At 29.0% G+C, this 26817-nt stretch overlaps 1 protein-coding gene across 9 annotated transcripts in view; it reads left to right on the plus strand.

Moving 5' to 3' along the window:
- Positions 1-25498, plus strand: part of LOC136988271 (uncharacterized) — a 116521-nt gene extending 91023 nt beyond the window's left edge. For 6 of the 9 annotated variants that reach the window (XR_010882738.1, XR_010882736.1, XR_010882735.1 and 3 more), the window contains 2 exons: positions 6830-7015; positions 25193-25498. Coding sequence is in view for 2 of the 9 variants with exons in the window: in XM_067286133.1 (XP_067142234.1) it covers positions 6830-6840 (11 nt within the window). In the remaining 7 variants the exon portion in view is untranslated. The remainder of the gene's footprint in view (positions 1-6829; positions 7016-25192) is intronic. The other 3 variants (XR_010882737.1, XM_067286132.1, XM_067286133.1) reach the window with 1 other exon arrangement.
- Positions 25499-26817: the final 1319 nt, after the last annotated feature.

A 26817-nucleotide genomic window follows, 5' to 3' on the forward strand; every position in this document is an offset into this window, starting at 1 on the left:
GAAACGGAGCTCAATCATATCCAAAATATTGCTATAAGCCATGGATACAGCAAAACGCTCATTGAAAAGTTGTCTAGAAGACATGAGAACTCCCAAAAGGAAAATAAGCAAACAGCACAACCATTGAATATCACACAAGAGGAAAATGAAAGGATACCTATCACATACAATCCAGTGCTGAAATCCATTTACAAAACCGTGGCCAACCGTCAAGGAATTAACATCGTGTACAGAAGATGTCAGACTCTCTTCAGAATATTAAGCAACGGCAAAGACCCACCAAACCCCAACAGGCTTCCGGGAGTATATATGATACCACTAGAAGATCACAGGTGCGATAGACAATTAACATACATTGGTTCCACGAAACGTGCGTTAAAAGTGAGATTAAAGGAGCACGAGTCAGACATACACCACGGTAGATACACCACGGCCCTGGCGACGTACGCGTCGGAAGAGGAGATAACGGCGGACCTGCATGCGGCAAAAATCATTATACCCAGCTATAACCCACAGCAATTGAAATGGCTAGAAGCCATAGAGATATTTAAGGCTGGATTACGTAACACCTGCGTTAATCATAAGGACGAAATGATCCTATCGAGCGCATGGCAGGTTGTCCTAGAAAACAGCGTTTAAAGGAGAGGAGCATCGAGCATGCGCAGTACAAATATCCAGCTGCCGCACGTGATAATATTCCGGAAAGAAATTTAAATTGAATATTTTCGAATGTTAACGGCCTATTCGACGAAGCCTGAAGAAGAGCCCAGGAGGGGCTGTGAAAACGTTTGCTAATCTGTAAATAGAACGAAGCGATTCTAAAAATAGAACCACACCGGGTAAAAAAGGTTAGAAGGGTTTCTTTTATTAAAATATGTATTTTTGAAGATAATGTATTGAAATAATGAGTACTGAATTCTGGTTGACTTTAAATAAACTACTGTCACAAATATGATATTGAATACAAAAAGTAACAACAAATTTTTATAACACAATAAAAGGACAAATTAACAATTGTTACTCAAAATAGCCTCCACAAACCTTGATATAGATAGAGACTTAGATGTTTCATAAAGTTCTTACAGATGGCTTGCACCTTCTTCTTATATATTTTGTCTCATTCATGGAACAGGGTAGCTCTTGGAGAACCAAGTTTTGGTGTGAGGTAGCACAGACTTCTCTCCGGTATTCACTATAGGCTGTAGGGGTTGAGGACCAGGCTATATGGTGACTATTTCATCCATGGGAGTTTCAATGTTTGAAAGAATGTTCCAGAAAATGGAACTATTTACATTAGGAGTTTCATTCTATGGGATAAAGTCAATTCCAATCAGGTCTGAACTTCAGTCATTTTATGGGCTTATGCCCTGTCTTGCTGGAAGATCATTTTAAATTGCCAAAGTTGGACTTGGACCAAGGAAGAAGAGCAGCTTCAAGAACATGTCAAGAGAAATTTCATGATTGATTTTCACACCATTGTCAATGAAAACTAGAGGAATTTTGCTTGTCACACAGTGTATGACTACTTTCAAAGCATCAGGAGTTTTACTTCAAATTCTATCATTTTGATGATTGTGATTGTTCAATTATGAATAATCATGATGACTCATCATGTCAATCCCTTCTTCAGGGCAAGACATCTTTGTATCCTCATATTCTTGTTCTTTTCAGTAAGAAGTAGAGCTCTTTTGCAACTTTTGTGGTTAAAGGCCAAGTTCATATGAGCTTGGCCTTTAACCACAAAAGTTTATGTTTTCTAGATGGATTTATGATTTACACCAAGTTGAAGAGCAATGTTTTGTATCTTTACTGTTGGATTTTGCCTTATGTAATCTCTGACGATATACATATTATAGGTATGTCAACAGTTCTTGGTCTTCCACGTCTATGATAGTTTTTGAGTGTGCCCATCTTATACTGAGCTAGGATCCTGTAAATGGTCATTTATGGAACAGGAAGCAATTTAACAATCCTTGATGGTGGATTTCTTGTGTGCAAGTTGATTATTGTAGTATGATACTTTGACATACTTCAGCTAAATGACAATAAATGTGTTCTTGAACAAGTTATGATCAACAACTTAGTGTTCAAAAGAATGTTCCAGAATATGGAACTATTTATATTTAAAAAGTTACATTTGTGAAGAAAAATGAAGCTTTAAAAGTTGTCTCAGACTTTGTTGTGTGTCTGTCAGTGTGTATCAGGTTGATGCAAAAGTTTCTGAAATTTTCTAGTTTTATAGTACAACATTTATTTCAAAAACAAAAAATAGTTTATTCAAGAAAATAATTGCCAATATATTTAAGCACCTTCTTCCATCGATTGGATAGGTCATGGACTCTTGCTGAATAAAACTTGGGCTGTTTTTACTTGGAAGAACTCTGCAAGTGTGGTTTTTTTTCCCCCATCTCATCATCATCAAACTGCTTTCCATCTGAGAAATGTTAAATGGAGCAGAAGAGATAGTAGTTGGATGGTACAATGTCTGGACTGAACAGGGAAGATGGAGAGAGAACCTCCCAACTGAGATTAAGCAGCTTCTGCTGGGTAAAAATCTTGGCATGTGTGATCTTGCATTGTCATGAAGAAAGTGCACAATGCTTACTGTGGACAAACTACAGTGGACTGATCACAACCAAGTTTCTTGCTCATTTCTTGTGTGGATTGGCTTCCATCAGCTACTGCTGCAGCTTGTCATCCAGTAGGACAGAAAACCTTTTTGAGTTGGCTTATCTTTGACTTCACATTGCCAACTTCAATTTATTGAACCAATTGTAGATTGTAAACTTAGAGATGACATTCTTCCCAAACGATTCTACCATATGGCAATAAGATTCAGCTGCTTTTAAACCAAATTGATGATTGTGAAGTGCACGTATGAATTTGGTCACAAGAAAGCATTGACAGACTTGAAATATTTAAAAAGTTTATATTGTTACTCAGATCTTTTTGCTTATTATTGTGCATCTCAAAACCCTTCATTTACATACCCCACAAGAAACTTCTAGACACCATCTATTGGAGAACAGTTTTGAATATTCTACAGAGGTATAGAAAATTCCAGAAACTTTTGCATTGACCCAATATATACAGTTGAACCTGTCTATCTCAAAACTCATGGGAACATAAAAAATATTCCAGGTAGACAGGTTTCAGGGTATAGAGATTCCTACACAGTAAACAGTAATAGGTTTGATTGGAGGTATGGTATTTTATTAATACAATAGCAAGTACAGTATATACCTGTATTAGGTATAAATAAAACGTTTTTGACTTACCTTAAAAGAAATAGTTTGTCAGTAGTTTCTGATGCCTGACTTTCTTTAACCAATAAGATGCAAACCAAATCATAGCCTCAGCCCACCAGTGGCCTAATGGATAAAACCACTAAACAGTGATAGTTGGTCGTAGGTTCACACCTCACCAACAAACTGGTGACACTGAGTTTTCTGGATTTTTTTCATGTTTGTAACACCTACATAGGGAACAGTTTTCCATAGAAAGTCCTCCTGGGAGACATCTCTCCTTGGCAGAATTGCCCATGTGCCAAGTTGCCATAAATCAAACCAAACTCTTAGCCAATTAGAGAAAACAGCATTAATTGCAACTATATACTGTACTGTATTGCAAGAGATGTTTCTCAACTACAGTTTATGCTATCAAAATGTAATCGCTGAACTTTAAATTTGTAATTGACACTTAAATCCATAAATTGAGATATAGAGGTTTTGGGAGAAAATTATTTGAGATAAACATGTTTGAGATAGACAGGTTCAACTGTATATATATTTATATTTTCTTGTGACTGGAAAATGTTCATGACAGTTTTAAGCTAAGTACAGTAGAGCGTCGTTTATCCGAAAGCCGGTCAACCGAAACGTCAGTTAACCGAAAGCTTTCCAGTCAGACTGTGTCGTGCCGAATCAAATGTTTTTGATACTAGATTAACTTCTAAAGTATAATTTTTTTTGTTTTTATATTTTTCAATATATTTATTTTGTTTGTACCAAATAAAGAAATAATTTTTAATGATACAATAGCCTCAATTATTATTATAAAAATTTTTATTACGTTTAAAGTTGACGAAAATTCAACACGAAGCGACACGCAACAGAGAAAAATTTCAACATTGAATAGGTTAATATATTTTTTCGTACATAATTGGTTATCCGAAAAATCAGTTATCCAAACAACTCCAGTCCCCAATTGATTCGGATAAATGATGCTCTACTGTACTTTATATGTATAGAAGAGATATTAATTATTATTATTTGATAAATAAATATAGAAATAATAAAAAATTTTGAACATCTGATGATAATTTTTATTTTTGACAATTGATACAGTTTAGGCTCCATCTCAAATATTCTATTTTTTCCATTCTGCTTTCTACATGTAACTATAAAATATGAATAACTAATGGAAATTGTTAAGAAAATCTCACTGCATTAAGATGTGATACAAGCAGATTAAAAAGCACCCATTAAAAATAAGTGAACTTAATGGTTAATATAAAAGACTAGTAGTAAATGATTACTTAGGCTATTTTAATTGATATTTTTTTTTTATATATATAAAACAACACTGTAGTGATAGCAGAAGAAAAAGATCATTGTCAACAGTTACAACTTTTTAAATACATTTTATGTCATAATGTAAATAATAAACAAAAAGCCATCATTTGTTTATTATACCTTTTTTATTTTTTCCCCCCAAATTAAAGCAATGTTGTTGTTCTATTTTATGATATCTCATTTGATATTTTGATATCTTTATGATATCTCACATTGCAAATTTAATTTTAATATCATGCCACTTGAATAAAGAAGTGCCACCTGATCATATTGTAATAATTCACAACATAGGTTAAATCTTCTGCTGATTTTAAATTAAATAAATAATTGGTCTGGAAGTGAAGATCAAGAGGAAGTCCAGCACATCTGCACAATAAGCAAGTGTTGCAGGTTTAAGTCCTGTGGTGGGCTGATCTTTTCTTTCAGATTATTCTAAATTAAATTTATTTATTTGTAATGAGTAGCAGCTTAACCACAACTTAGTATCTTAATAATTAATTAGCTATACTGTAGCCTGAATCCAGTTGTATCATTTGATTATTGATATTATTTTTGTTTGCTTCATAAACAAATCTTTAAATAATAGAAAACATACCGATTTTATAATATAATAGTTTTTAGCATGAAAAGTACAGGGTGATTACAAAAACTGTGTTTGATTTCCAACAGATATAGAATGTGACTTTATTGGAATACGCTTACACATTGGTGGCTACAGTTGCATCAACTCAAAGTTTCATATGGTATCAGTTGGTATAATGCACGCTTGATGTCTGCCTCACTCGTTACTCAGCAAACATCTATTTGATCATCTATCTAGTCTTGCATGTATAGCTTTTGGACCAATTGCAGCTTGTAAGAGTGAAACCACAAGAATTTGTACAAGATCTTGCTCACTATGCTTTGTGGGAAGTGTAACTTTTGGCTAGCTCTGCACGTTGACTTCTTGGTACCACCAAAAGGTTTCTCTGGCATGATAAACAACTTACTTTGAGACCAATATTCTTCCTGAATGTTCCTTTCTCAATGAAATTGTTTTACCACTTCAAAATGGACATGTTAGTAGGCAAATCCACATTAAATTTGCATTTGGAAGAATGCTGCATAGTCACAACACTATATTTTAACAAATTCCAACATGTTCCAGTTGCATTACTGTGGAGTAAGTGCAATCTTGGATTTCACTGCCCCTCTGGTGGTGGGAGGAGTGCACAGAAATTCTTTGGGAGAGAGAAGAAATGTTTTGAGTTACTGTATGTGTGGTCACCTTATTTATAAACATATCCCAATAAGTTTTGACTTTATAACTACTTGAATCAAGGATTGTTTTGTGCACAAGATGTATAATAAAATAAATATTGATAGAAAACATGTTCCTTGTAAATTCATACTTTTCTGGACAAAATAAAACAAATAATAATATTTAGTATTCATATAGATACTAAATAGATAATTAGGAATAACTCTCACTATATGCAAGATTTAATCTTTTGAATTTTTAATAGTTTTAGTAATTTATCTTAAAAGCATAATTAATGTATACTGTAAATGCAAATCAATTGCTTTTTTAAGAGAAAGTAAGTTAAATTTTTGTGAAAGTCTGGTTTTTTTTTTTTTTATATATATATATATATATATATATATAAATCATTCTATATATAGAAGTTAAGTACTTTTTAGATTTGCTGATTTAGATATATCTACAGTTTATATTTCACAAAAAATGAATGACATTTACTTTTTAAAATATATGTCTATATAAAAATAAACATGTTTATTGTTTTAATATAAATATTTTTGAAATTTTAAGTTTGCTGTCATATAATTATATGTAAAATTTTTGTTTACTTTTGAAAAAAAAAAAAAAGATATTTATATAAGATTAATTAAATTGTAAATTTAATATTTTTAAATGCATGATATTTATCTATCCTAAGTTAATTGGGATTATTATAATAAAGTTTTAGAATATTTACAAATTAAATGTATAATGCAACTTGATAAATTTTGAATGTTATGAGGAGCCAATTTTTTAGCATTTATAGATAAAAATAAATAGCATGATTCAAAAACATTTATTTAAAATACTAATAGAAAATGTCTGTTTTTTTCAAAAGTTATATAAGGATGGAGTTGTTATTCTTTAGCAATGAAAATTAAAAATTTTTAATGTTTGAAATATGAAAGTATATTGTTCTATTTAATACTATACTTGATAAAGACAATATTTATATTAATTGTTTTTTAAATTTCAGAACTGAATTAACAACAGTTTGCCAGAGAATTTGCAGCTATGAGATATTTCATGTATGTTTTTGATGTAGAATTAGAATTTTTAATTATAAACCAAAACAATTAGAAATGATATTAAACTGTACAGTTTGTGAATATTTGTATATTTTGTGATACACAACACATGATAAACCAGATCTCAAATTCAGGTATTATTTCATTTCATATTATTGTGAAAATAAAATTTGTGTAATTTTTTTTCTCACACTAATATTTTCATAATTTATATAAATGATGATACATAAAAGAAAATTGTGATTTTTTTTTAAATCTTGTTCTTTCTTGACTTAAAGTATTTTTTTTAAATATCATAATCAGAGTTTCATTATATGATATTAAATTATATAAAAAAAAAATTTTTAAAGGCAATTCATAAAGATTTTAGAATGTAAAATATTCAATATCATAATCTGTGAGAAAATTATCATTATTTGCTTTAAATGAATTAAAGCTTAAATAATATAATTTGTTTTTTGTGATTTTATTCAAATAATTACACCTCAATTTATGAACAAATTAGAAAATTTTTTGTTCTCTAATTTGTTCTTAAACTGAATTGTAGTTATTTGCAAAAAACATCAACTGAAAATATACTCAAAAATTTCCTTTTTGGCAAGAATTTAGATAGAATTCTTAACATTCATTTATATTTATGCCATAAGAAATGTTAATTAATTATGTTACTTTTTTACAATGACTATTATACTGTAACAGTTTAATATAACAATAAGTACAACTTTATTTTAAAATGATATTTGTTGTTCCATATTTTTCTGTGTATGATTTACCAAAAAAAAAATTGCTAGAACAAAGATAATACTTTACCCCACCATATACCCTGCACTTATGAAGCAGCCATTGTTCATTGTTGCAAGTTTGCAATTGCAATTAAAAATTGGTATATGAACCACATCATATAACCTGCATCCTTTTCAGATTAACTTTTAAGTACCCAGATAATCCACAGGTTATATACATGAAAATATGGCACTACATACAATAGAACTCGCAAGATAATCAGAAAAATAAAAATTTTCAAGCAGTATGAAAGATCTAGATTTATTTAAATAAAAAAAAATAAATAAATGATTTTATTTATTCATTAACTTAATTTGTAATAAATTTTGGTTTTATCTTTTAACCACTATAAGTCTGTTTTTGGCTAGTTTAAAGAGATAAATTGGAAGTTAGTATCAAAATCATCTGTATTAGTCAGTCTTGTTAATGATTAAGATACATGATGCAATAATTATAATGCTGTAAATGCACTTCTCTTTTCATTGCTATAAAGTGAATTTTAAGAAAAATAATTGTGCGCTTTAAAAATATATCTAGCTTGACTGCAATGTTATGCATTATTTATGCAACAACAGCATTGCATTCTGCCATTTTGCTTTATTTGCTTCATTTTTAACCTCTACAGTGAATTAGTAAATATGCTTTATATCAATTAATATTTAATAAACAAACATCATAACAACAATATTTTACTTTATTAAATAATTAGTTAAAAACAACAATAATAAAATTAATCTTCAGTTATTCTTTAGTTATTTGTTTGATATTTATTCCTATATTTATTTTACTTTATTTAAATTTTGTAATACTACGACATCATAAGAAAGCGAGAGAAGCTCAAAATTTTAAATCTTATGTTCTAGTTGCTGTTCAAAATTATGTTAAACCTGAAGGCTATTACAGCACATAGAATTCTTTAGAAAACATTATGTGAATGAAGGAAACAGAATTTCAGCACCTGTTGGATGGCCTGCCATTTTAATCCATTAGATTTTTACTATTTAAGGAAACACATCTTTCATTGAATAGAGTTTAGTTTTCTATAACAAATAAATATTTTGGTGATTGACTGTCATCTTTATTATTAGTTAGTATCATATTAAAATTATTTTTTCTTTAATTATTTTTGACTTTTATTTTAACATTTATTCATCTAATAATAATAATAATAATAACAGAAAGAAAGCAATTCATTTTTAAAAAATTGTTATTTGGTAGCTATTTTGTATTTTAAACACTACAAAGTTTGTTATTTCCATTTTACTTTGAATATTTGAGACAAAATTATTTCACTTATTTTATAATTAACTGCTTACTAAGATTTTGTTTTATTTCTGTGTTTGAGGTAATACCTGTAATACCCGCATACTGGAAAGGATTGCTTTGAATGGCTACTCTGTAGGTGCAGAATATATAGTGGTGCAAGTTATATGAAAGTTTTTTTTCCTGTTCTAGCAATTTTCTGTGGATTATTTGCACAAAATTATAGTAAATATAATTACAGTGGAAATTTTGGTTTTATTGATTCTGATATTTAAAAAAAAAATAAAACATTAAATACTCAAGATATACATTTTTAAATTGTTTTAATTATAATTATTATTAACTAGCATGTTTTGGGACATGTTAACTATAGTATATGAAGAGACTGAAAATGTCATGTTCCAGAACAGTAAGTGGGTTCTACTACATGTGAATACACAAGTTTTTTTATTCATGTTTTTACTTATATACTACTGATCAAAATGGGATATAACTTAACTAATGATTTTGTTGTTGTCAAAAAATTGCTTGCTTACACCATTGAGTATGTTATCTATATGCACAAAATAATTTCCAAAGATGTAATTATTCACAAGATAAATATTTTTAGATATATATAACAAGTTAATGAAATAAAACTTTTTATGTTTATTATTTATTTTTGAACATATAAGTTAATTTTTCAGAAATAAAGTGTTTTCAAAACAGTTTTCTAGGCTTTGAAAATATTGAAAAGATAAAATCAGATTATAAAAATTTATAACTAAATGTAAAGAACTAAAAAAAAATATTAAAAAATTTTTTTATTTCAAAATTTGAGTGGTAACATACTATGTTTCCATTTAAATTTCTGAACATATTCTTTCTACTCCTTTAGATTAGTGAAGTGTTTATAACCATACTCCTGCATTTTAGTAAAAAACTTTTTACTGTTTGATTTTTATTTTTAGTTCTTTTAGATATATAAAGCCTGAGCAAGTGATGTGAATTATCTAGATAACTGAGATCTAAATATGTCTAACAATACATATAAATTTATATTTTATTCACAAGTATCACTTCTATCTTTGTTTGATACTGTATAAAGTAAATTTTATAATAGACAGATCAGAAGTTATTTTAATATCTGAAAAATTTTTAGAATCTTAATTGTAAAATTATTCATTTATATTCTTTGAAAATTGATAATAGGCTGAATAAATGTTTGTGTTAGTTTATCAAAATACAAAAATTATAGTTTAAATTATTGCTCCAAAAAGTTTTTAATTTGTCTTCTTGATTTTGTTTTAATAAAAATATTTTAAATATTGAGTTATATGAAAAGTTTATATTGAGTTTTTTGTAGAGAAGATAAGTAAATATTTTAAAATATTACCTTTTATGTCTAGTCAATGATGTATTTATGATTGTTTTTAATGATCTCTCACCATCTATTTGGCTGCTTCATAATTCCATCTTAAAAGAACTTTCCCATTTTTTGAGTAAAAACTGCCCTACATTGTTTTTGCAGGCCTCCAGATTTTAAATGTTATTGCTACAAAGGGAATTTTGCATGGCCTTGAATACACACTGATGCGAGGTAGGCTGATGAATGTGATGGGTGAGATGAAATATTTCAATTATATTCCAATAATTTTTGTTGTGTTTGCAAAGAAACAGGTGGTCTGGGGCATTGTTATGGTAGTACACAATGTGGCCAATTCTGGACGTTTATTTAAAATTGCAATCTTCATTTGGTCCAGTTGAGAAGAGTACTTATCATAATTGATTGATTGGTTTTGTAAAAGCTCACATTACACAATTTCCTTTCAGTCCTGACACATAACATGATCTTTTTTGGATAAATACAGACTTTGAAGTGGTTAAATGGTACTAATTGCAGAAAATTCCAAAATAATTTACTAAGGTACAAAGTTTATTTTTTCAATTGAATACAAATTTGTTGTAGCACACCACAAGCATGTGTTAAGTTTTGCTAAATGTAAGGCTTTCTCTATTAGGTTGAAGGAAGTTTTTGTAAACTGAAAATGATCTTTTTACATCCACTGAAATGAGTGTTTCATATTTTGTTTTCACTCAATTCAAAGTCAGTGCATCATTCATTTCTGGTAAACACATCAGTGTCAGATAATTGGTAATACTTGCTTCTAATTTAGCTTTTGCAAACCCTTAATAATTTTTCTCAAGTTTCACAGAAGATTTTCTACTATTTCTGTGTTGGCAAATTTAGTTCTTCCAACTGAGTTATTGAAGTACACAAAAATTTGTATTTGTGCACAGCTAACAACTCATCATCTAAATCTTTATCAAGAATTAGTTTCTTTACTTTCAAAACTGCCGCTGATCTAGATGAATCCAATTAGTTGATAAAATCAGTTATTTTGGTAAAGTTTCACAACAGAAAGCACCTACTACCAACCAAATTCCTCATCCTGTAATTATAGGTTCAGGAAGAAGCTTTAAATTTGTTATTTCCCTGTACAACTAGATTGATGAGATGCACATTTTAAAAGGATTTTTTTCATCTCTGATATAAAGTCAATGGCTTTGTTGTATTCAGCATGAATGGATTCACAAACTTGGTGTAGGGCATGTTTGATGCAAGTAACATGTTTAAGTTTAGGGTATGCCATTTTCAGGTTTAAAAATATTGAAGTCATATATGAAGCTTGATCTGTTACCACTTTCCACACAAAATCATACTTTATTCCATCGTATAGACATCATTGAAACTTTGCATGATGGACGAGGCATTTGTTTTTGGTACATTTTGATGATTATTGGAGTAACTGGATTGCCTGTTACCCCAAGCCACAAGTATGTTTAAAATGAATGACTTTTTGTTATCCATGGCTTTGTCTATAATGAAATAAACAGAATTATCAGCAACAATACAAATGAGTTTTTCATGAACTTGTAAATTGGCTCTATATATCTTTTTTGTAATGGCATTGGTCTGGTCTGTCTATATATCTTTTTTGTTCTTCAGGCATTGGTCTGTTTTGTATATTTTTCCAGAAAATTTCTTCAATAATGAGTGGTTTATTTTATATGGTGACATTCCTGATTGCAGAAAAGCTGTTACAAGATCTTGCTAGAATTCATTTCCTGGTTGATTGGCATCATTTAGTGAATTTTCTGTAAAATCTTGCTGTTTAGATGGCCTGTGTAACTGCTTACAATGTTTATATTTCAATTTCTCCACATGTTGTTTCACTCAAGATGACAAATACTTACCATCAGCTAACAAAACTGAATCACATACATTATATTGAAGTATACTTCCATCAGTTTCAGTACTTTCATCTTTGGAGGAATTTGCCAATTCATACAGTTTAAATCTTGGCAATTTCAGCATTACAAAACTGCAGGAAAAAATGTTAGAAATGCAATCTTGTAGGTTTGCAATATCAGATGTCAATATTGTAAATCACAAATATTAAAGTGTTAAATTATTACTTTATATTTAATAAATAAATTTATACTGTTTTTCCATAAAAATTAAATATAGCTATCATGAATGAAGATAAGAAAAAATCTAGGAAAAAGGGGGAAATGCTGCTAAATCATTAAAAAAAATTAAGAAAAATGAAAAAAAGGTGCAAACAAATTTAGCTTGCATTTTACATAAATATGAAATAAATACAAATGAAGTGTTTCTGATCGCTCCCCTAAACTCTCAGAAGTGATATGCTGACCTTAAAATTCAAGCTTTAATTATGTCTGATGTCTTTAATGCCTTTGCTCACATGTCATCACCCTTGTTTGTCTTTTAGTGCTAGAATAACATTTCTTAAAGAACGTTTTCCAAGACTTGTAAATTCATAAGAAATTTGTTTTAAAGAATTCATATACTTTAAAATTTTTGAAAAAATTAATACATTTAAAAGTAAGGTTTTTTTTATTTAAGAGAATTCTAAAAATAGTAAACGATTAAGATCTGCAATCATTCAAAAATTGTTTTATCTGGTGCTCTGCTGTAATGGTTGTCATTTCTTTTTCAAATTTTTGAAGTGAAGCTGTTCTCAAAGTAGAAGAAAAATGTTTCTCAATAAAAAGAACTTTTGGTATTCTGAAAAAAGCATTTATTTTATCTTTATCATTATGGTGCCAAGTTATCAAGACAACCTTAACAAACCTTCTTCAAATGGTCATATACAGTACTTTTTGCTAAGTACTGTTTCTACTATTACCTGTGTTGTGTAACAAGAGTTATTTATTGTTTATATATATATATAACTTCCTTTTAGTGCTCAGGGCATTTATTTATGAAATAGCATGTAATTTTGCTAGTTGTGCATACAGTCTTTCAGGATCACAGTGTATTGCGAAATGTAGATTAGTCAGATATAATACTTATTCACTCAAGGCTACCATTTCTACTGGATCAAACATAACAACAACAACAACTTGCATCCAACCTCTGGCAATAATGGTCTCTCACATTTCAGAAATGAAGTGGTTTTAAGAGTGATACTCTTTGGAATTAACCTATACTGTCAGCAACATAGTAAAAAATTCAATTTTAAACATTCTTTCATCTTATTCTAGCTTTGATTAGCAGAAGTACTTTTTTGCAGTTTCTATGGTTACAAAGAACTCTGGAGCATTTGGTGCTAATGCTGATAATAGATGACAGCTAAATGCTGAATACTTAGCTTATATTTTGTATTCTTTGTCTTTAGGCTTTAATCTTTTAATAACAAATAAAAATAAAGCAAGTACTTTTGATGACACAATGTCATTATCTTCAGGCTAACAGAATTCCTAATAGAATTTGGAATTTACAAATTTAATTTTCGTTGAAAATTAAGCAATATCAAGAGAATAGTATAATTTTAAATGCAATATTGCAAATTAGTAATATGACATCTTGCCTTATTTCAATGATTTGTGTTATTTTATATGCTAGATATATTGATGACATCCTGATAATTTAAAAACTCAAATAAAAATAATGCAATTACAAAAATAAAACTAAAATTAAGATGTTACTATTACAATACACATTAATTAGTCGATTAAAGAGTGCTACTCACAAATTGAACAGTTTAAATGTTAGTCTGTTACATGTAGTATTTGATAAAATATACTGTTTCCCAAATGAATACCACATTTCTGTCTCCATATTGGTTTAATAAACACACTTCCAATTATAAGAATTTATAGTTAAAATTCAATGCTCTCCTAACAGCCTCATCATATACCTGCCAAATATCATTGTGGTGTTATTCTAATCTGTTAGCAAGCATTCAGGTAGTAACCTCTACAAATGAATATTTTTCAGAGGAGTTGTATTCATCCATAAAGGGGATTTTGTACACACCAGATTTCTGAAGTGATGTGATACAATCCCTGTCATTACATAAGAGCCTATGTAAAGTTGGTAAAGGTGCAATGGGTAGTGTATATTTAACTTCCTAAAAATTCTCATAAGCTGTAAGGAAACTGAATCTTCCATTGTCATACAATGTGAGGATCGCAACTGTTTATTCATCTGGGAAACATTATTTATTGAGAAATTCGAGTTGTGTAATAGGCCCACTCTATAGTTCCCAAAATTATGGGTTTCACTATTTAATAATTTAAAAAAATTAAATCACAGCTGCCAATAATTTTCAATTATAGTTTGACCATTAATTAAATGTAAGTTTAATAGCACACCATTTAAATTTAACAGGTGTGTTCCAATTAGTACAAATTAACGTTAAACATTTAAAATAACACATGCACTCCAATTAGAACATTAACGTTAATGTTAAAATTTATATCAACATTTTAAAATTTGTTTTTGTTTTTCCTGAAGAAGAAATTCTATAGTCTATTCTTTTTCAAGCCAGGTAATACCACTGAGTGCACCTGGTCTTCCGCCCCTGTCGGCTATAAGTGTATAAGTCTATTCAATATGTTGAAAGTGCCTGCAAGATATTTTGTTTTACTCGTTAAAACTTTATTAATGCTGAAAGACAATATCTTAAACTTTTATCCGATAAAAATCTGGCATGACAAAATAATAATTTCTTTCATACTCCAAGGAAACTGGTTCTATATTTGTAGAGACCTTTGTAAAAGATTTTTATCTTTGTTATACAAAGAATAAATGGAGAACAATGCCTCTAAAACACGACGATTTAGAAATTTTAAATTAGTTAAGATGTAGCCTTCCTCTTGTACTACTGCCCTGATGTGTTGTAGTTCTTCCATTACTAAAGCTGTTATTACAGTCATTTTTAATTAAAGTTTTAATCTGGTCATCTTTATGCCAGGTCTTTCCAAGTCTGAAGCATTAATTAAATTAAAATCACCTACTTTGAATTTACCAAACAATCAGCAAACGGTTGATTTAGCAAGACTATCATTACCATAAACAGTACACATTTCACTGATGGTTTGTATGGCATTTTTGCCTTTTGGTAAAAGGAAAGCATTATACTGTATGTCAAAAATGCACCTTATTTTTGTCCATTTTAACAAAGACACAAATTAAGTACGATTTAAAAAATCTTGACAAACTTTTTATAATGGATACATCAAAGTCACATTTTATTATATGGATAGATATCTTATGCTTTTAATAGCTTTGACATTTTCTAGCATATTCATTTGTCATCTATTAAAAATTGCTACGAGTTTTTCAGACAGTCCAATATTTGTCATTTAACAATCCGTTTGTGTTTGTGTAATACTAATTTATATATATTGGGTTGTTCGGAAAGTAATTTTGTTTTATTTTCCTTGGAGAAAAAATCAATTTTCTTATCATATATAAATATTTTATTGAATTATATATTGACCATTTTGGTCAAATACCTGTTGCTGTCTTTCTGGTCGTAGCATGATTCCACATTCATAAAAGTTTTGATCTTTGCTTACAAAAAACTGATACAAGTGATTTTTGACCTTCTCATTTGAAGTAAATGTTTTACTGTTTAAAAAATTTTGTAAAGACTGGAACAAGTAATAATCTGAGGGTTCCAGATCTGGCAAATATGGTGGGTTTGGTAGTATATCCCATCCAAGCTGTAACAGTTTCTGACAAGTTACCAAACTTATGTGAAATTTGGCATTATCATGGTAAAACACTATACCTTTTTTGTCAATCAATTCTGGCCTTTTCTGTTTGATGATATTACTCAACTTGTTTACTGGATGGCAGTACAATTCGGACAATTTAACAATTGATTCGAAAGTGTACACTTTCAAATCGATTGTTAAATTGTTTGGTGAGAGCTCAAAAAAAATTTCCTTAAAATCCCACCAAAGACAGCATTTCTAAGAACATGTGGAACCCATATATTGAGCTTTGAAACGAAATCATTTGTTGCAAGTAATCATAAACAGTTCAATTCAACAAATTTAATCTCTTAGTGATTTCATGTGTTGGTATTTGGCAGTTTTCTTCAATCAGTACCTTTATTTTGTTTTCATTGGCTTCAACTGGCCATCCAGAAACATGGTGCATCTTCAATATTGAAATTGCCAGAATAAAATTTTGTGAACCAGTTTTGGCACTGTCTTTCTCTCAACACATCTTCTCCATACATGTACCACAATTTTTTTCTTGCTTGAACAGCATTTTGATTTTTTGGTAATAAAAAAGCAAAATATGCCAAAAATGATGCTTTCGATTTTCCATATTTGATGGGACACCGAAAAAAACAATTGTACAAAATCAAACAAAATTTTTTACAAATAAGCCTTAAAAAATGTCAACTGTCAAAATATATAATGAAAATGTGGTTTAAAATGAAATTGGCTGGTAAAAACATAACTAATTCCTCTAGTAATAAAAAGACAAAATTACTTTTCGAACAACCCAATATATGAGGAATATATAATTTTTTGCCTGAAAATTCTAGTATAATTCATATTTAGTAATTATTCACTTTAAATTTCATACTGCAGAAATATGTGAAATGATTGTATTTCTTTAAAAGCAAATTTAAAAATTCTGCATTTTTAAAACATACATGGTAGTCAGAAATAATCCAAACTTTTAATATAACGTTTTTTGTTATTTTATAATAATAATATAAATATTTAAAGAAGACTACCTTAAATAATTGGCATCTGCAGCTACACATTTTTGCTAGCCTCAAAGCAGAACAAAGAGCAATAAGATGGCTGCATCAGTTCTGATTCTGATGTGATGATCTTATTTAGACAATTTAAACAAAATTTCTTCTAATATTAACAGAAAATTTTAAAAAGATCAGATCCTATCATATTGTATTAAGCAATTGTAAATTTAAAGGGTGGATTGTGATTTTACTCTGATAATTAGCAATAATTTAATTGGCTTATGTTATGTTCTATAAAATATGATTACTTCATAACATATTAATAATAAAGGACATATATTCAACAATTGCACATAACATGTATTAGTAGATTTGGTAGATATTTTCATTGATACTTGAATCCATTCCATGCTTTCATGTACTCATTTTTGCTCTTTCATCTTATTTACAAATGCTCTTGGTAACACAACACAGTGCAGTAAGAATTTTTCATCTAACTGGCTGATCTGTCAAGTTAAAGTAGTTCTTGCAATGAGTATAGCTTATATCTTAGATTTATGACAAGATTAAGTTTATTCCACAGATACTTATTTTATAATTTAAATTATATCTCATGCAATTGGCCTTATTGATTGTTTTTATTCCATTACAATTGTTCTTCCTTAACTGCCATTTTCAATAGTTTTGAAACTATTATATATCCATATAACAATACTATCTCAAATTTAGATAATCCATAAAGTAATTTAATACAATTCACCTTGATGTATAACCTTTTAGCACAATCAGATATTTTAAGATATACGAGAACTCTCTAGAAGAAAAGAATGTGCATTTTTATTCTCATTTAAAAAACTCAGCTCTTTTCGTGATAGGAAACAAAAATTAACATTCCTTTTCCCACTTCTTTTTTCAAGTTAATCTAAGCAGGCAACATTATTATTATTAAAATAATAATATTGCCTGCTGATTAGTCTATCACAACATAAATCATTTCAAGAAATTGAAAAGCTTTTGCATACCAACTACAATTTTATTACAATGTTTTTAATAATTTCTCAATATTGAAAAATTAGAGAGAATACTGGTAATAAAACATTAAAACATTTTTAAGTTTATTTTTAATAGATTTTCTATGTGAAATTAAAGCTTTTGAGGTATTAGATCAGTAGTAATATTTGTAAAAGTTTAACAATACTGAAATCAGAAATGATCAAAATTTATTTACAGTTTGGTATATACAATTACATTAATCTAATTAAAGTTTTGATCACTCAAACTGTGTAACATTTATTTTATCAATTGAAGGTTTTCATTGAATAACTAACATTGCAGATGTCAAAACAGTTTTTATAGAAAAATGCAAAAAAAAAAAAACTGGAAAATCCCTAAATTGCACTGGAGCAATTGAAATGACAACTGATTTCAGTTAAAGGTGTAGGAATGATATTACTGCAAAAAATTGGGTCATTTTCATCATGAAATGCTTTAGAAAACAACAATAAAGCACTCTGTGTACTGGGACAAAGTTGCACATGTCACATGCAACATTTTTCCACACAACATTTTAAAAGTTTAATATTATTTTCATTTCAAAGTAGGGTTCTGCCTTTAACTTAAAGTACATATTTCTCTTGTAACCAATTTTTTTATTTCTTATTTATGACACAGCATTTTATAAGCTGCATGTTTTGGGGACCTAACAAAAAAAGTTGTGCTAATGGAAAAACATTGCATGTGACGTAATAGCTCTTGCTAGCTGAGCATGAAAATACTTTTAATGAAAGCACAGATTGCCATATAGAAAGTTATGCTTTATTTGGATTTAATCAGTATTATTACTTTTCTCATCAGATTCTAGAGATCTGTGAAAGTCTGCATTTTTTGGCTCAGGACATGGACACTAGGTCCTTCTTTTTGGAACTTTCCATTGGGAGTGGCTTACTCTATGCACATGGCAGATGGATGTTCTGGAGGCAATTTCAGAACTTCATTGTATGCATGAATTCTCATCAACAGCAGTGAAGAAAATGCATCTCATGGCTGTGAATCATAATGGGAGTGTATTCTAATAACAATAAGGTCATCAGATATAATCTGAACCCACATTGCTGAGATAATTTTCAGATGCTTTGGCCTCAGAAAAAATTTTCTAAAATACTGAGGTCCTTCATATCATCTTACTTTACATGCTAGAATGTAGAGGGAGTCAGAAAATAAATATTTGTTACACAATAGACAAATTAAACCAGCTGTAAACCCTCAAAGTGAGGCAAGTGGAAAAACATTGCATGCACCATGCTGCAAATTTTGAAGCATGGTGCATGCAATGTTTTTCCACTTGCCTCACTTTGAGGGTTTACAGCTGGTTTAATTTGTCTATTGTGTAACAAATATTTATTTTCTGACTCCCTCTACATTTTCGATTTCTTATGATTCTAATTTGAGGGTTGATGATGTCTTTTCTTTTTTAAATTTTGCATTCTCAGCTCCAAAAAGGTGAGAGTGAATGACTGCTCATCTGCCATTTTCTATGCACATGCAGTTGATAAGTTGGAAGCATTTTTCACAGTAACCAGTCAGATTTTTTTAATAGCAAATATATTTTGCAGTCCACAATTTATTATAAAAAACTCAATTTGGCTATTTGGCACTTGCAACATTATTCAATGCAAGCCATCAATTACAGAATCTAAAAAATTGAAACATATTTCCTGAAAATATTAAATTCTTAATTACTTAGGCTACTATTTGAAATAACTGCTCATGTTGGGCCAATAGGCACTGATGTCAGAATTATTATTAAAATTGAATATACAATAATAATGATTTTTTTAAAATGATTAAACAGAGTTCTAAAGTTTTGAATCAGAATGCTTTTTGAATATCTTTGCAATAGATATTTGAAACAGACTGTGTACTTACACTTTAGTCTAAAGAACTGTTATGAGTAAAAGTTTGGTTTATTTTTGACTCTACCATGTATTGTTTTAGATATGTACAGTTAGTACAATAACTATTATGTACAGTTTAACAAAAAACAATTTAACTATAATCTTTGTATACACAATTGAACATAGTGTATGGTATCCCTTGTATAACATGGTAGTTACATTCAGAAAAAATGCCATGTTATGGGAACCCATGCTATACAAAACAAAAGACTAGTGCAAAACACAGGGTTAGGTTCCAAAAGTTAACAAAAGTATACTATTCTTTTTTGTTACTAAGAGATGTTTATTAAAGCAATCAATAACTAACAATCACAATTAAAAGTACTATATGACACGTTAATATTAATTTTAGTTAAACGCGGGTGTTTTCTTTTTAGAAAGTATCATTGTCATCTCAGCTTTTTTGTTGTTCTTGATCAGAAATATCAGCAACATCCTTTTTTACTTTTATCATAAAAAAGTTTATGTTTATGGGTGACAAAATAAAAATATGTTATTAATCAAAAATTTGTTCTAGCAGGTTGTGTCTGTTTAGTTGAGTACTGAGCAAGTTTTTTCCAGAATTTGTGTTCAAATATATATATATATATATATATATATACATAGAATAACAGAGTTTGCACTTAAAAGTTACTGAATACTTAGTCCTTTGTACTTGATCAAAGTAGTAGTTTCTGAACATTTTTATCTCCTTAGATAAAATTTTAATTTCAGTCTCAATTTCACTAAAGTGAAAAATAGATTTCCTTTGAAGAAAATGGAATCCAGCAGTTCTAGAACATCCTCACTGCTTCTAAATTGATTTGCCTGGCAAGATCGACAACTTCTTCAATCACATTACCAATTTCATCAGGCTCTGGCACTGATTCCACCTGAGTTTCAGTGGTGAAAAAAAAGGACACAGTTTTTTCCAGATGCCATTTAAAGTTTTTTGTGAAACTTCATTCCAAGATTGTCCAATGATTCTCACTGCATATAAAACATTGAATTGCTTCCAAAGGTCTTTAACCCTTTCCATGCTGGCGATCTACAGCAAATATTTGAGTGGAATTCGTCATGCGGCGCATTTTTTGCAGTTTTTGGATAATTTTTAAATCGCGATATTTCACTTTAAAATCGCACTATGTTTAATCTATTTTTAGCGTTTGATTAAGAACATATTACAGTTTACGGTTGTTTAATTTTTAGTTTAATAGAAATTTAAAATAATATTAAAATTTGAAGCTTACGAACAAAAGAAAAAAATAATTAATTTACAGAAAATCGCTAAACTTTGTACATTTGTTAGTTAGATACGTCTGTCTTCTTTTAAATAAAAGAAACCGCAGCTCTCTAGCTAGAGCGGGGGTAAAGTTATTGCCATTATTTACACTATGTCTCTAATTACTTGGCAGGGAGAGGGTCTATTTTATTGAAATATTTATGTCCCAGGGGTGGTCACAAAACACTTTTTGGCTTAAACAAAGTCAATCGACCTACAGAATAGCGAATTAAAGCTAAGATCGCTGGAAAATCGAATATAACTCAAAATAATCGAATTTTTTGATTAATTACGCCGAAAGGCGTATGCCACATCATGAATTAACGGCAAGTCACATGACATACGCCTAAAGGCGTATAACTGCATGGAAAGGGTTAACAGAGAGCTCATTGTTTTGCCTCATAGCTTCATGCAGATGTGCAAACGATCATCTCATGTAATAAGCTTTGAATGTTTTGATGACTCCCTGATCCATCGGTTGAAGCAAGTTAGTTGTATTTGGTGGCAAAATACAACTTTCACATGTGGGCCAAAATTAGTTAAAGTTGCAGGGGGATGACCTGGTGCATTGTCGATTATTAGCATCACTTTAAATGGAATTTGTTTAGATTGGCAATAACATTTGACTTCAGGTATGAAGTGATGACCAAACCAGTCCTCAAAAAGGGAAGCTGTCACCCAAGCTTTACGATTTGACTTCCAAATCACAGGCAAGCCAGCTTTAGATTTATTTTTCAATACTCTTGGATTTTCCAAGCAATAAACTAAGAGAGGTTTTAACTTATAATCATCAGCTGCATTCACACCAACCATCACTGTCAATCGATCTTTGGCAGCCTTAAAACCTGGAAAAGTTTTCTCTTCATGTGTGATAAAAGTTCTTTTAGGCATCTTCTTCCAGAACAGGCCAGTCTCATCTACGTTGAATATGGTTGACTGGTATAGCCACCTTCATCTATTATAGCTTTGAATTTCTCTGGATAGTAAGATGCAGCATTTGCTGCCTCTCCACTTTCCGCAATGCTATGCCAATTACAGCAACTTTTGAATCGGCTGAACCAACCATTACTAGTTTTAAACTCTTCATTTTTAGCCACCTCTCCAGCATTCTCTTTCAATCTCTCAAAAATCAGCTTAGCTTGAGAGCACACCGTGTTCTGATCAACAGGACAATTTTTCACATTTACATGATTATCACACCATAACTTTAACATTGTTTCCATCTCAGTGATAATATGTGACGTTTACAAATGATGTTTGAATTTAAAGATTGAGCATTTTTCACAGCTTTGAGAATTTTTTCTTTACCTTTTATAATTGTTCTGACCGTTGATTCCAGTAGATCAGACTTCTTTGCCAATTCACATATTTTTATTTTTGTATCGAAGTCTTTAATTATGTTAACTTTACATTCTAAAGTTAAAGTTTTTCTTTTCTTGTTTGATGGAGAAGAATCAGTTCTACTTTGTTTGGATGACATAGTAGAGTCTCTCAAATCTCTGTAGATATAACAAACACAGAAATAAATAACACAAAATAAAAGCTATGCTATGCATCAATTCCACGTGACACATCCGAACATGTGAGCTGAACAATAATGTGGGGGGAGTTGAGTAATCGAGTTGTGTGGTGCTCAAACAAAGGTCGAATCAACGAGATTTGAAAATCGCGTAATTCCGGGTTCGCATAAGTTGAGGTATTACTGTACTTAAAACTTCTGATCTGTTGTTATTTAATTTCAAAGTATTGAATAATTCAAATGTATTACATATTTTTAAAATATAGTTATAAATAAATATTTATTTATTTATAATATATATATATATATACACATACACAGTAAGGCCTCATTTTACAAATGAGACCTTACTGTATTGGTTAGGTTCCCAGATCACTGTTCATAAATTGAAGAAAAATTATAATATATTTAAATGGATCATGTACTGATTGTTTATACCAAAAGAACTAAAAGTACTAGTAATTTAATTTATAAAATAACTCAGGGCAGATTCTTTGATTTTTTTTTGTTAAATTGGTTTACATAAATAATAATTATAAATAAAATAAGACAAAAGTTATAAATTAAAAACATATTTGAAAATAGTGGCATAATGAAGAAGCCTTAATAAGGAGGGTTGAGAATAATTTTGATGGACAGGTTCCAATATATTACTGGCTAAGAACTGCAGTTAAGAATGTCTGTTGAGCTTTCTTCCTTCTCTCCTTTAACATGTTATATGGTTTGAGAGCATTTATTACAGTGCTTTGGATAGAAGAGTTATGTTCCCAGTTACAATCATCATTCCAGTCAGGAATACAAATTTCCTGTGAATCTGTGTTAAATCTTCTGGTGCCTTTGTAGTGGCATCTCTGAATGGTACCATTTCCTGAATTACGTTCTTCTCTTCACCATTTTCTTTAGAAAGTTGTGTTTCAAATCTTTTCAGCAACTCATTGACATCAATGTCAACATTTTGGCCATTCCATACATGTCATCCGCTACATCTGAAACAGGCTCAAACCCAGAAAAGTCAGAAATTGCACCTGGCCACAATTTATACATGATTGTGACACTTATTTCCAGGCTACTGAAATGTTTGTTATGTTGTTAAGAATATTGAAGGACTTCCATAAATAGTTACCAATATTCTGTGAAAAAACTAGTAACTTTGTTAACACAATATTCTGCTATGGACATATTGCATTTATGCTTTTGTTTTTTGTCTTTTGCATGTTCTTGAATTCTTGCTACTGATTTTGAAATGTTCATTAATGTAAATTTTCATATTGATAAAAAGAAGAAATAAAACATGGCCTTACTGTAAATTTTTATTCATATATGAATATATCGAGCATCATTTCTACTGATGCTAAGCTTAATAGCTTCCATCATCATCAGTTTGTTGTAAATACCATTGGTTTATCTTTTAAAAACTTAAATGCAGCCATCAATAAAAACTATATTGATGAAGTTTATATTATAATTAAAAGTAATTTTTATAATAATATAATAGACACTACAGTATCATTACATTACTGTAAAAAATAGCCATGGAAACAAGAAAAATAAGTGAAGTTTCTCAGTCATTTGGAATGTCTATACAAGTTTTAGTTTATTATTAATACTTGTAATATATTGTTATATTTATATTACCCTATTTTATTATTTGAAAGGGTGCTTTATTGTAAGTTAATGATTAAAACTTACAAATTTTCAAAATTTGTATTAAATTTTAAATGTAATAAAATAAAATATTTTATAACTATTTTAAAAACATCTTATACAATAAAATTACTTGATAATTTGTAATGTGTTCAATGTTAGAATTTTTACCAAATTTTATGCGTTACATTTATCATTTTGGTGTATCTTCAGTTTATTGATATCTTCACAATCTTATTTTTATATAAATTATTGAAGTAGTGATGATTTAATAATAATTGTTTCTCAATTCAGAGTGTACAATACATATCATTAGTAGAAGAGAGAAATTTCATAATCCTAAAGATAAAAATTCTTTCAAAGGATATTTCTATTAAATTTTGAAATAATACGTACGTACTGTACTTGAATGCTTGTAAACACATAAACACCCTTTTAAAAAAAAAATAACGATTTTAAAATCTGAAGGCAGATTCTTTGTTTTTTGAATAATAGTGCAAACTAAAATTTGAAAGGTTGAGAAACATTGATTGTATTATATGTATATATAAAATAAAATAAATTAATTATTTTAGTTATTTAACATTGTATAGAAACATCATGTTGATTTTCTTAATAAAATGTAGATTTATAAACATAAAGTTCATTTTCATTAAAAGAATTTTGTCTTTTTAAATAAGAGTTTTATTATTTAACAAATGAAATTTGTTAGTATTTTAACATAATAAATAAATAAATAAATATATATATATATATTGGAATATATGGAGCAGAAAAAATAATCAATTCAATGCAAATTATGATACTGACATTTCAAAATTTATTCCGATTTTAATTATTGATTGTTTTTATTAATTTCTTTGTAGGTTTTAGGAGTATAGGTTACCCAGCATCTTCGTGATTTTTATATTCAAGGGCACCAATTTCGAAAATAAACTCAAAAGCTGCTGTTCGTAGAGAGTTTATTAAATTATCAACCAGATTTTGGAAACTGCCGTGCACTCTGTTATGCTTGTAATTAATTAACTTTTTTCATTTTTTATCGAACAAGTGTATGAATATCATCAGCAATTATACTGTTGAGTATATTCTTAATAAGGTTGTAAAAAATTATAAATATTTTGGGTATATTATTATTTTAAAATAAATTTATGTCAGTTTTTTACAAAGAATCTATTGGATGGATTTTCCTTTTAGAACCTCTATAATTATTTCTGAATTTTTCTAATTCATCACAATTTTAGAGACAAAATAAAAAAAAATATCGAATACTCTAAAACAAAATGCTATTCGATAAAAGATTTTATTTTTTTTATAATTAATAAATATATGTACTAAATATTGATGTTTCAAGTTTCACTTCTTTAAAAGCGGGAAATTTAAATTTGTAACAAGAGCGAGTTAAAAAATTTTTTTCCTCCGAAATTCACTGTGAATTATATATTTTCGAGTTTGTCGCGTACGCAGTATATAAACACAATTGTATTGTAGGACATAATGGAGAATTTCAATTAAACAAACTTCCATTATCTTATTAAAAAAACATCGCGTTAATTGGAATTTTATTCAAAAACTATTTTATGCATTCATAAAAATTAAATCTACCTAATTTCAGAGTACTGTACATATATAAAACGCATTTAGAAGTTTTATATATCGAATAATAAAATCTTCATATTAGCATTAAATATTACAGCTTTAGAAATATTTATAAATGGTAAAAAAATTCCAGGATATATTTTCGAAAATGAAAATCCTGCTTTTATTAAATAGAAGACGACTCCAGCGTGTGCATGACCTTGACTTCTGTTTGGTTAGTTTACTTTCGGTCGTTACGTCGCGTCGCCTGTCTGACGCCATTAAAACAATAGTGAAGCGATTTTACATTTGATTCGCGTTACCGTATATATATTTTTTAATAATAGAAAATGGACTGCATTTAAAATTATACTTTCAGTAAACAAAAATTTTCTTTTAATTATAGAAAAAAAAATCTATCGTACATTTTATTATTACAAATTCTGTTTCTCAATATTATGATAACATTAGAGAAACGGTTACAAAAATACAAGTTATTTATTATGATTAATGTTGAAATAAGTATATTTACCATTGTGAATTTTTCGGTTGTGAACTCTTGATATAGAGAAGCATTTTTAAATACAGTAGCGAAGAAGTTAATTTATTTACATTATGCAAATATAAATACAAAATTGGCATTAATATGAATGAATGAAGCTTATTCAATGATATTTCAGACACTTAATTTTAATATATTTATATAAGCTATACATGTATTTTTTGAAGTAATAACGTGTTGAAGATAATATAGTGCTGCATCGATAATGCAGTCGATTCTTCGAGTCAAAATACTGTTTATATTAAACAGTATGAGTTCGAATGTTTATTAAAGTAGAGAATAAATAATGTAGTGATATATCAATTGAATTGCTGCTGTGATATTTAAATCTGCGATCGAAAGTGTGCATAG

This window comes from Centruroides vittatus, unplaced genomic scaffold (assembly GCF_030686945.1).
Source record: "Centruroides vittatus isolate TY-2023 unplaced genomic scaffold, ASM3068694v2 scaffold_324, whole genome shotgun sequence".
Classification (NCBI taxonomy): domain Eukaryota; kingdom Metazoa; phylum Arthropoda; class Arachnida; order Scorpiones; family Buthidae; genus Centruroides; species Centruroides vittatus.